Source organism: Cryptotermes secundus, unplaced genomic scaffold (genome assembly GCF_002891405.2).
Source record: "Cryptotermes secundus unplaced genomic scaffold, Csec_1.0 scaffold522, whole genome shotgun sequence".
NCBI lineage: Eukaryota > Metazoa > Arthropoda > Insecta > Blattodea > Kalotermitidae > Cryptotermes > Cryptotermes secundus.
Window position 1 is genome coordinate 816,819 of NW_019719365.1, and position 12,742 is coordinate 829,560.

The following is a 12,742-nucleotide window of genomic DNA, read 5'->3' on the forward strand; positions in this document are numbered from 1 at the left end:
CAAATATTTTTAATATTCCATAATATATTCTACTTACTTACTCATGGAGCTGAGCACTTCTTGGGGAGCCGCCAATTCTGCAGCTACTCAAGAATTTCCCAGCATTTTATGGAAACCGAAGGTTCATCACCCTGTTCACAAGAGCCCTCCACTGGTCCCTATTCTGAGCCAGATCTATCCAATCCATACCATCCTATCTCTCTAAAATCCATTCTAATATTGTTCACCCACCTACGCCTTGGTCTTCCCTGTGGTCTCTTTCCTTCTGGCTTTCCCACCAATATCCTATACACATTCGTCTCCCCATTCGTGCTACATGACCTGCCCACCTCATCCTCCTTGACTTGATCATTCTAATTATACTTGGAGAAGAGCACAAGTTATGAAGCTCCTCATTATGCAGTTTTCTCCAACCTCCTGTGACTTAATCTCTCTTCGGTCCAAATATTCTCCTCAACACCCTGTTCTCGAATACCCTCAGTCTATGTTCCTCCCTTAAATTCAAAGACCCAGTTTCACACCCATACAGAAGTACAGGCAAAATTATAGTTTTGTATATTCTAATTATAATATTGTGACATGTTGCGCAATGGAGGACAAACCCTCCCTCCCCCAGTAGACGTGGCAGCTCTGGCCACGGTGACGTAGCCCCCCTGGGCTACATGGCACTGCTTCCTACTGTGACGAGGCACGCAACGCGCGGTGACATAACACGGCATGAGGCAACAGTGGTACCGATCACGTAACAGGCAAGCGCTGCGACTATATAAGGGAACTACACAGCCGCCGCAGTGAGTTAAAAGTGTATCAGCCGCCGAAGTGAGTTCTCCAGTCAGCAGTGAACAAGTCAAAAGCGTATCAGCCGCCGAAGTGAGTTCTCAAGTCGGCAGCCTACGAGTTAAGTTGGAATCTAGCCAGCAGTGAGTTGGAATCTAGCCAGCAGTGAGCAGTAAGGGGTAAATTGAATTGTAGTAGTCGCCGATTTCAGTTGTAACGAGTGGATCGTGACAGAGTGAATTGATTTGTGTGTAGGGTTTGTAAATTGTGTAAACCCGTAATACTGTTGTAATTAATTGTAGCCGATACTTGTAGGTTGTTAAATAAACCAAGTAACAATCCGAACGTCGTCTTCAGTAACGAAACACGTTACACTTGTGTCAGAAGTGGGATTGGACTTACACACATTGCCCACAGGATTCGAAATCAAGACACGTTACACTGGTGTCAGAATTGTCTACAAATTTAAACACGCCACAATTTGAACTGAAGACTGAAGTGTGTGTTTACAGCGTTGCCATACGAAAATGGAACAACTATTTGAAATGCTGAAAGAGATGAAGGCCGATAGGAAGGCTGACAAGGAAGAAATGCTGAAAGAGATGAGGGCAAACCAAGTAAGAGCAGATGCTGACCGAGTGCACATGCAAGAAATGTTCCGAACCCATTAAGACAGAATGGACGCCAACATGAAATCCAACCAAGAAAAGGCGGAAGCAAATAGAAAAAAAGACAGAGAAGATTTCCTGGCAAAATTAGACGTCAACCAAAAACAAACCGACGTCATGCTGACAAAATTAGATGCCTATCAAGAAAAGGCAACGGTTGATAGGAAGGCCGACAAGAAATGAAGGCGGAAATGCAATCTATGCGGTCAGAGTTGGACGAGTCAATCCAAAGTAAAATTGAAGCGATCAGAGCAAAGTTGGCGAGAAAAGACTCCCGCGGAGACGAGAGCAACCCAAGCAAGGACAGCACAACAAGAAGAGGTCCCCTTAGTAATACCGGTCAGAGTGACGATGGCCTGCCGAGAAATGGAGGCACACCCAGAAGAAAAAGAGCCGGTCTCAGTGAACATGAAACCTGAGGTGGCAGAACTACGAGAGGTACCCGTAGAAGACGCCAAAGTAATACCGGTCGGAGAACCGAAGAAGAAAAGGCATAGGGACCAAAAGAAGCGGAATATGAAGAATTCGACACAGGATAATTGTGGACCCCAGAAAAAGTTGGCCGTAGCCCGCAGAGGGACGAGCCGTCGCGTGGAAGTGGCACGGCAAAAGAAAACCGGCAGGAAGGTGTACCGCCATGTAACAGTGGCATGGCGTCGGAGGAACATCTTCAATAAATCTTGGACCCGAGAAGATTATGTATCGTTGATGAAGTTGGCTGCCACCTGTACGAAGATATCCCATCGCGCGACAGTGGCACGACATTGGAGAAATGACTTCAAGAAGGAAACTCCCCAGGGAACCTTTGGACACTGGAGAAAGGACTTGGTGCCACAGTCTTGTACCAGCAAGCGGCTGGAATACCATGAGAAACAACAACGTCAGCAAGTGCAAACAACACCTCAAGTGCTGTTACGTCGACCTGAGGAACTTCCGAAGAAAGACATGATCAAGAATTGGATCTTGTGGAGGGGTCGACCCCCTCCGAAACGAAAAAGAAGAAGAGCACAGAAGAGGAGCCGGTAACGTAGAAGTACCAGCCACCCGAGCAAGTATGAAAGTGATACAACTGGATCTTCGGGCACGTAGCAGGAACCCGCTCGAAACGAGCTGGTCTTAAGAAGGGAGCGGTTGTAACGGCTGGAAAATAGTCGCTGCGAGGAGTGGCCGAAACAGGAGACGCAGAAAGCACAGCCTTAAGAAGGGAGCAGTGTGACGTTGCGCAATGGAAGACAAACCCTCCCTCCCCCAGCAGTGACGTGGCAGCTCTGGCCACAGTGATGTAGCCCCCCTGGGCTACGTGGCACTGCTTCTTAATGTGACGAGGCACGCAACACGTGGTGACATAACAAGGCATGAGGCAACAGCGGTACCGATTACGTAACAGGCAAGCGCTGCGACTATATAAGGGAACTAAGCGGCCTCCGTAGTCTAAAGGTAACGTTCCCACCTCATGACTCATAGTATGCGGGTTCAAATACCCAGCGGAGGTCGTTGAATTTTTAAGGGCGGAAAAATTCAGGGAACAAGTCCTCCGGGAGGGAGTTTAAGCCGTGGGTCCCGTGTTGTAACTTTAAGGCACATAAAAGAACGTCATACCTCCAAAGGAGGTCACTGAGCCAAAATTGCGGATGTTTCCCGCCCAGCAGCAGTCACTAATACCTCCAGTAGATGGGGGAAGCATTATAGATACTTCTCAGCCAGTAGAGCCGGTCTCACTGGCTGGGCGGGACTGATGGTAAGCACCAATACCGGTAGGATATAGAGACTGGTAGAAATCATAGAGGGAAGCACAATGGACCACTACAGGTCTAAGTGCATGGGGAAACCCAAACTCTCTAATAACTAACTAACTAACTATATAAGGGAACTACACAGCCGCCGCAGTGAGTTAAAAGTGTATAAGCCGCCGAAGTGAGTTCTCAAGTCAGCAGCCTACGAGTTAAGTTGGAATCTAGCCAGCAGTGAGCAGTAAGGGGTAAATTGAATTGTAGTAGTTGCCGATTTCAGTTGTAATGAGTAGATCGTGACAGAGTGAATTGATTTGTGTGTAGGGTTTGTAAATTGAGTAAACCCGTAACATTGTTGTAATTAATTGTAGCCAATACTTGTAGGTTGTTAAATAAACCAATTAACAATCCGAACGGCGTCTTCAGTAACAAAACACGTTACAATATATTCAACACATTATAAATCTTTATATATGATATACTCTTTATATTTTCTCTTTTATCTTATTTTGTACCTTCTACTTTAATTGTAACACCAACTTGAGGCAAAAAGTTTATGTTAGTACAGAATACAACACATTGCACTGGTATGGATCCATAACAGTAGTTCAATGGCAAAAAGGTATGAGTATTCCTATATATAACCGCCTGATGATGGTCTTATACAACTGAAACATATAGCAGGAATAAAAGTAGAATTGTAAAACATTAAAATCGAGTATATTTGTTGTGTTGACGGTTAACATAATTCCTATATACAAGGTGGTTCAAATATGACCAGGACTGATTTGTGTGTAAAGATGCCACACTGCGCAGCAGCTGTGCGACCTTGAGAGAGTGAAGCCACAACCTCCACCCTCCCTCCTGTTAGGGTTAGAACCTCCCTCTTCAGTCCTGTCTGGGAGTTGCTAGAGTGATGAGCGAACAGAAGGTACCACGGAACAACACATTGTGATCAAATTCCTCGTTGGAGAAAACGTCCCGTCCACTGAAATTCACCACAGACTCCAACAACAATATGGGGAAGAGTGTCTCTCATGGACCCATGTGTTTGAGTAGTATAAGTGCTTCAGAGAGGGCAGAGCGCACGTGGAGAATGAACCGCATGATCGTCGGCCGTGAACATCCATCACCGAGCCAAACATTGATCGTGCAGACGCGCTTATTTGTGAGAAAAGGCGCATCACTATCAAGGAACTTGGAGCAATGCTGTTCATCAATGTTGGTAGTGTAGAAGACATCGTGAAATACCACCTGCACTATCGCAAGGTGATTGCATGGTGGGTACCACACACTTTGACACACGTGAACAAAATGGTGCACATGCAAGCTGCCAGTCATCTCCTACAGCAGTTTGAAGATGAAGATGATGCATTTTTGAAGTCTATAGTGACCACCAATGAAACATGGGTGCACTACTTCATTCCCGAGTCCCAGCAGTCATCATGCGAGTGGCAGCATACCAGTTCTCCCAAACCCAAGAAAGCGCGGAGGAGCCGTTCAGCAGGAAAAGTGATGGCAACGTTCTTCTGGGACTGGTAGGGGGTTATCCATGTAGACTTTCTGACAGATGCCAGAACAGTCAATGCAGCTTATTACTCAGACCTCCTGGCAACAGGTGAAGGAAAAGATCCAATCCAAGTGGAAGACACGTGGAAAGCGGGTAGCCTTCCTTCAAGACAATGCACACCCCTATACAGCCAAAAAGACAATGGAAACCCTCCGGAAACTGAAATGGAACCTTCTGACACATCCGCCGTACAGTCCCGATTTGGCCCCAAGTGATTTCTATCTGTTCAGAAGGCCCAAATCAGACTTGGTCTCTTGCAAGGCATGCGGTTTGTGGACAACACCACCGTAATGCAGACTGTTTGGGAGTGGATACGCCTCCAACCACAAGCCTTTTTTGAAAAGGGCATCAGGATGCTTCCAGAATGTTAAAAAAAATGTGTTGACTCCGGAGGGGAGTATGTTGAAGACTGACGTACGCAAGTAAGTGTTTGGTAATTATGTTTTTTTTTTAAAAAAAATCAGCCCCGGTCATATTTGAACCACCTNCCAATGGCAGTAATGTTGAGCTTGTAAATTGTGTGATTGTAAGAGCGAATGTGAAATAAAATTTGCTATATCCAGTAAGGCGTGAAGTTATTTGTCGCGTTATACACCCAAGCTGCGACAATATATATTTGAAAAACATGAAAGGAAAGAAGGCATCAGTTGTTCTGCTGGTGATAATTATGGTAACTGATCAGAACAGCTATCATCCATAGTAACAGACCTAACTTTCTAACACTGTCCATGAAGATAAACTTACTATTCATAAAACAAATGTCAGCTAAAATTTCTACTACTCAACCTGTGGATGAAGTTAATTAAAGCTGGTTACAAATTCTTATTGTTTGTCAGAAATGTCACAGAAAACTGGACACAGGCCACTATTTTTTTCAAGAAGTTAATTTTTATCAGTGAATGCTCAATCAAAGCAGCAAAAATAATGAAAAGAAACACAATGTACCTTAGAGAATGCTGCAACCTCATCTAGCACATATATGTACCATTTACCTGGATGGGAAGCCTGCAGCACTGATGCGTATAGTTTCTAAGACACCGCAAGCTCGTAACTGCTGAACGGCTCGCACAGGGTTATACTCAAATGGCACTTTGTTATCATTTGGTTTGATACAGCGAACATAATGTGGTGTGGTGGCATTCAGAGTTGCCATGAGCATGTTAAGTGAGTCTCGAAACTGTGAACCAACCTACAGACAGGAAAACAAGAATTATAAACACTTTGTTGAAGCACTATGCTACATGGTGGAAGGTTACAGGTTTGACTTCCAATGAAGTAACAGGATCTTTCAATTCTCATTTAAATGACATCATTATTTTAAACTGTGTATGCATGTTCAAGTATCTTGCATACAAAAGAATAAAGGATAACACAAAAACTGTGTGTATTACAACATTCTGGCTGTCACTTTTGTGATCTGCAAACCAGATTTACTTGAAAAAATTTTATCAAGAAATTGAGGGGCATCTGTTGTGCTGTTATTATCGCTAATAATCCTGTGATGCTACCAAAGAAGTTCAGCAGGTCAAATTTTGTAAATAAAAGAACAATTCTTACTGTTTTCTTGTGTTGTTTTGATGATGATGAAGGCAATGCTGTTGGTTTTGCAACAGTAACTTTTACTTTGGCTGCTGGAACATTCAGTTTTCTCCCATCGGGCTCATCAGAAAACAATTTCCTCACAAGCTTATTCTGTTGGAGGACAAAATTATAATTAGCAAAGTTTCAATAAATGACTTCGTTTTTAATCTGTACTCATAAAGAAATGTTAAGTAAATTACCTGTCCATTTTTAATAACATTAATTTGATCTTCAAGCACAGTATCCCGATTCTTCTCCAGAAATCCATCGCTCTGATAGGTGACATTGTCTGCAAAATGGTGGATTAGAAATGCAGTTGTACCAAACCTTGGCCTTGAGAAGTGCTTCCATTTTGTACACTTGCTGTACAGTTTTTCTACCCATGATGAATCCGTACCCTTTGGCATCTGGAGAGGAGAGACAACACTTATCAACATATAAGACTGGTCACATAATACAGGAATCTTCTCATGTCTTGGCTCACAGGAATGGAAATATGGACAAGCTTCTCATGGGTAACGGGTTTATAAACAAGTTCTGTACAGAAACAATTCACTTTTAAAAATTCATATTTACTGTCATAGACAATATATTGCCACATGTTAGAGACTAGACATGGGGTTTGGATTGATTACTGAATTCATTGAATGCTTTTGACTCATAACTACAAACAACTATAACACTCTCACTAATCTACACACTCTACAAACAACTATGGCATGCACAAAGTCTTCTCAGTCAGCTATATCTTCACTAGTTGTTGCTTGATAGCAGCTACTAACAGTAGAGATTCTTCTGCTCTGTGCTCACAGCTAACCACTGACTGTCCTGGTGTTTTGGGTAATTTCATAAGGCATGCAATTTCAGGTGAAACAATACTCTCACGTAATATGAACAAACACAAACTATAAACATCAATTCAGCCTCTTTATGATTAAACAGCAACAAACATATATGATCTGATGTTCTCATGGCAGTGAATGTCTTCCGAGATACGATACCACGTAGCCTGGTAGGTGGTAACCAGGGGATGACAAACACTTTCCCAGTAACACCTTCACATTCTTGATTACTGACTTGGCTAACAGTCACAGCATTGACAAGACAGGCAATAACTTGTTACATATTATGTTAAGCTCTGACAAAATTTAAAATTCTTTTTGACTGGGTAGGGAAAAGAAAAATTCTGGAATAAAGCTTACAGACCTAAAATCCAGTGGCAGATCCTTCTAACTGTACCTGTCACTGAACATGAACATTAAACATGTCATACTAACCCTACATTCCTCATCCAACAGATCCAGGATCCCAAGTTTGGTCTCTATCAGATCAATGCATGGCTGGTTGTCATAGAAATCTATGAATTTCCACTCTATTTCTTCTTTCAGATATTCCTCTTGTTCTAGTTTGAACACATGCTAAATAAGGAAAACAAAGAACACACTGATTTCAAGATCATTATCTTAAACTTAACTCTGACACACTAATTATACAGTCGTGCATTCAGCCAGCCCACACGTTCACTTTGGGGCTACCTCTCTCCAACTCACATGTGGCATGTGGATTTTGACGTCTCCAAATCCTGCAGTTGTACCTGTTTACAACTCCACTGACATGGAACGTCGCCTCATCCGAGAAACAGATTTGGTGGGGGAATCGTGTGATGCATCAATTTTTTACAGCACGTCCAAAGCGAACTTTGTGCATGCTACTTGGTCACTTGGTTTTAATGCATGAATCATTTGAAACTTGTACCCTCTTAGGGGGAAGAGCCTTTTCTGTAGCACATCATGCACTGTTGAACTTCGAATTTGTACATAACTGCAAGCTAGCAGCAAGAATTGATTTGTGTGGACTTCATGGGACTGCCTCTCTAGTGCGACTGATGTTTTCTTCAGAGGTCAATGTCCTTCCAGATTTTACATGCAACAGACTACCTGTAACACTCAGTTTGTTGTTCCAGAACCGAATGCTTTTCTGCATAGGAGGTTGAAGTCCATATCGTGTTCTAAAATAACAATGGAGAGCTGTCAGAGATTGCAGCTCTGCTAGCCACAACACACATTGAACCTGTTCCTGTGGTGCTGACATCATTATTGAGCTCGCTGAAGGTCACCAGCTGGTGCATGTGTGTAAGCCAGGCTTGAAAAAAACACTTTCAGTCTTCCTTTCCGATGACAAAAACCGGATACATGTATGACGATTAGTTTCTAAGATACATTTTTTTTTTAATTTTGGATATGTTTCATCTAGACACCCTGTATTACAGAATGACACTGCAGAATCAAGTTGAAACACAGAAATAAAAGGGCTTCATTTCTGATGAAATATATACAAAAACAAACCAAATTTTATCCAGCTTCACTAACATGCTGACTCACCTGGTTAAATTGCTGTTGTAATTTCTCATTAGCATAGTTGATACAAAACTGTTCAAAGCTGTTTATCTCAAACGTTTCAAACCCGTATATGTCAAGCACACCAATGAACCTCTGCGAGGTGCCTGAACTCTCCAGAGCCTTATTCACAACTGTCACGATCCAACTGAACAGTTCAGCATAGATGTGTTTTGCAAGAGCATCCCGAGCACCTACAGCCTAAAACAATAAACACAAAAATTATCTTTAAATTACTATCCAAAGAGGCAAATGATTAACAAGTAAAGGAAACTAGTGTTGCTAGTAAGTGACTGTAACTTCTAAAATTTCAGGATTTTTATCCCTGTCAAACATTAAAGAGAAACAGTTAAACAATCAAATTCCAAAAGGATGAAGCCAAGGAAAAAAGAAGTTTTGCAACATGTCTCAATAGGCCTCTTACTGAGGAGGAGGTGGTGACACTGGTCATCATGGTGGCAGAGCAGTGGTGGCAGTGCTGCTGCTGATGATATATTACTTTTGTATTTAGTATGGCTGTTCTGTAGAAATTTAGAAGTATATTATTATTTATAGTATATCTATATCACCTCTGTAACTGTCATTGGTTTGAAGAACACCTCACGCATGCTGACAATCTTCCTGTGGCACAGCCAGCTCCTCATCTCATTTGCATCCAGACGCAGCAGTTCTGCCAATATCAGCAGATTTTTGTCATTTGCCTGCAATATACATAGTTGTGTTTACAACAAGATGACTCAAGTCAGCAATTCTTACAAAACGATCTATCATCAATAAAGAATAACTGTGCAGATCTGTCTATGGTACTTACCTCACAAAATTGCAATACAAGAAATCTACACACACACCTTGGTGTGCATGAAAGCCAAATACAGTGTATGGTCCATGATAAAGGACACAATCAAGAGTTTAATTACACTCAGAAATGGAGAAGTTCACAACACATAAGGACAACCAGAAGGATGGAAATCCAACAAGATATAATCGCTAACCGCTACAAAGTGCTGTCGAATCTCAAAGGGCCTGAATTCAAAAAGGTAACTCATCAACAAACAAGTGTGAAGGTTAGAAGGAAAAAGGATAATCTTCAAAATCCAAGAAATAAGATTTTATTTCTTGGTGACAGTCATGTAAGAGAATGGCGGCTAAACTATGACATAACCTGGATGTGGAATACAGTGTTCAAGGACTACTGAAACCCGGTGCAGATCTAGCAGCAATTTTAACTTCGGGTGTGAATGATATTGAGGACTTCTCTAAAAAGGACTTGGTGATTGTGTTGGGTGGTACTAAGGATGTTAGCAGGAATGAGCCTGATAAGGGACTGATCCAAATTAGGAACTCTGTAAACAAGAATACTCATACAAATGTTTTAGTTATGAACCTACTGCACAGTCATGATTTGGAGCAAAAATCATGTGTAAATGATGAGGTGAAATGGTTTAACAGAAAGTCAAAAAAAATTTATGAAGGTTTTCGGAAATTCACGTGTTATAGAGGTGGAGTCCGAAAGGGACTTGTTCACTAAATATGGGCTACATATGAATTCAAGAGGTAAGGAGCAGATAGCAAAAATAATAGTAAAAGAAATTTTGGATATGTTGAGGGAGAAAAAGTCTGACCCAATTATAATGAAAGCGAAGGATGTACAAGGGATGGAAGAGGAAGGACAAATGTTCCTGACAAAGGAACCACAAGGACTGGTGAAAGAAAAAATTAAACATATGGAAGAAAAGGGCAGGTAAAGAAGTCAAGAAAAGGGTGAATTATGTGCAAAAAGTGAGGGATGGCAAAATAAAACGGTGCAAGCCTTGGTTCAATCAAAATGACGTTGTAGATTACCTACAAATAGAAGTGAGGATTTTTTATGGGTAGACCTTAACAAGAAATAAAAATAGTGACTACTGAGGTTGACAAGAGACAGGTTTCAACATCAAATTAGTTATTAATATTACACCATAATGTTCAGAGTCTGAGAAATAAGTTACTGGAGTTAATTATTTTACTGAATATGGAGTTTACAGACTTAGATATCCTATGTTCCTCTGAACATTGGCTAAATGATGAACAAATGAGAACATTAAATATTGAATACTATAAATTAGTAAAATATTTTAGTAGAATTAGTAGAAATGGTGGAGGTTCATGTATATGGGCACGTAAGAATTTACAAGCAAGAGACGTAAGTTATTTAAGAAGCATGGGTAGTGAAAATGATTTTGAGGTGGCTGAAGTGGAACTAGTGGATTTTAAGCTAATTTTAGTTTGTATTTATCGATCACCACATAGTGACTTTTATCCATTTTTTAATAAGTTGGAAATAGTGGTTTTTAAAGTGCAAATGAAAGGTATGAAATTAATTCTGTGTGGTGAATGGAATATAAATGTTTTGCAAGATAGTACACAACTTAGTGCATTACTGAATCTTTTAGAAACGTACAACTTGACAAATACAGTTACATCTTCAACAAGGGTCACAAAAAACTTAGTATCATTAATAGATGTTATGATAACAGATAAGGTATACTATAAAAACTTAACGGAGGAGTTAGATTTGGGGTATTCATATCATTTTGCACACATATTACATATAAAGGTAAATAAGACTAAAACAAGATGGGAAAAATTAGAAGAAGACAGTTTTCAGGTAGGAATATAGAAGAATTCAACCATCTACTTGAGATGGAATCCTGGGAATATGTTCTTTTACATGATGAAGTAAATACATCTTATAATACTTTTTGAAAAGATTTTTGTAGTCTTTTGAAAGAGCTTTTCCTTTAAAGACAGTTTATAAGAACTACTGCAATGAGATTAAATGGATTACCCAGGGGATAAAGGTTTAAAGTCAGAAAATGAGACTTTCAAACACTTTACAAATTTTTCAAATGATGTATTAGAATACATTAACAGATAGAAAATCTATAAAAGGGTTATAACAGAAGCTAAAAGAAAAGAAAATGATAGGTTTATGTTAAGTTCACATAACAAAACAAAGGCAATTTGGCAAATAATAAACAAACAAACTGGAAGTTCTCAGCAGGGTGACCATATAACTAGTTTAAAGAATGGAAGTGAGGAAACATCAAATCCACAAAAAATGGCAGACATGTTGAATTCCTTTTTTATTGAAAGTGTTGAAGATCTTTTAGCAAATAATATAAACCATTCTCCAGTACAAACCTCACAACAGAGGATTCAATATCAAATGAACACAATGTTTTGGCACCCTATTACCAAAAATTGAAATAGAGAGGGTAATAAAAAGTCTAAGAGGTAAACCATCTGCAGGCTTTGATGAAATTCCAGAATATTTAGCCAAGAGATGTTCACAATACATAAAGAAACCTTTAGTACATATTTTTAATGCCTCTTTAAAATCAGGGGTGTTTCCAGATAAGATGAAAATAGCTAAAGTAAGACCGCTGTATAAAAAAGGGGAAAGACCAGAAGTTTGTAATTACAGGCCAATATCAGTTTTACCGGTTTTCTCCAAAATACCAGAAAAACTGGTGTATAATAGGTTGACATCCTTTGTAACAAAATATACCATAATAACAGAAGTGCAAAATGGATTTAGAAAAAACAAATCGACAGAAACAGCTTCCCAGACCTTCACTGAGAGTATACAGGAGGCAATGGATAGACAGTTACACGTTACAGGAATATTTTTTGACTTGACAAAGGCATATGATGTAATAGACCACAACGTATTACTAGATACTTTAAATTACTATGGGATCAGAGGGGTTACTAATTTATGGTTTAAATCTTATTTATCTCACCGAGTACAACTTGTTGAAATAAATCACCTGAATAAAAATATTGTGACGTGTCGGGCTAGCTGGACCCCCCCCCGGAGCTAACGCGCCGAGCGAAGCCGAAGTTAGCCGAGTCCCGCAACCTGGTAGCTATGCAACGTGAATCAACAGCGGTGACGTCACCAAGGGATATCGCGGTTGCTAGGCAGTGCGGGTAAACAGTAGTTGCGAGAGACGACGGTAGTCACAGCGGGACCCA

At 40.5% G+C, this 12,742-nt stretch overlaps 1 protein-coding gene across 1 annotated transcript in view; it reads right to left on the reverse strand.

The window, feature by feature from the left end:
• LOC111864726 (unconventional myosin-Va) overlaps positions 1-12,742 on the reverse strand; it is a 113,778-nt gene that overhangs the window by 37,317 nt on the left and 63,719 nt on the right. The window contains exons 8-13 of the mRNA XM_023852212.2: positions 9,292-9,423; positions 8,708-8,923; positions 7,604-7,744; positions 6,527-6,733; positions 6,303-6,437; positions 5,738-5,934 (exon numbers count right to left, since the gene is read on the reverse strand). Coding sequence (XP_023707980.1) covers positions 5,738-5,934; positions 6,303-6,437; positions 6,527-6,733; positions 7,604-7,744; positions 8,708-8,923; positions 9,292-9,423 — 1,028 coding nt within the window. The remainder of the gene's footprint in view (positions 1-5,737; positions 5,935-6,302; positions 6,438-6,526; positions 6,734-7,603; positions 7,745-8,707; positions 8,924-9,291; positions 9,424-12,742) is intronic.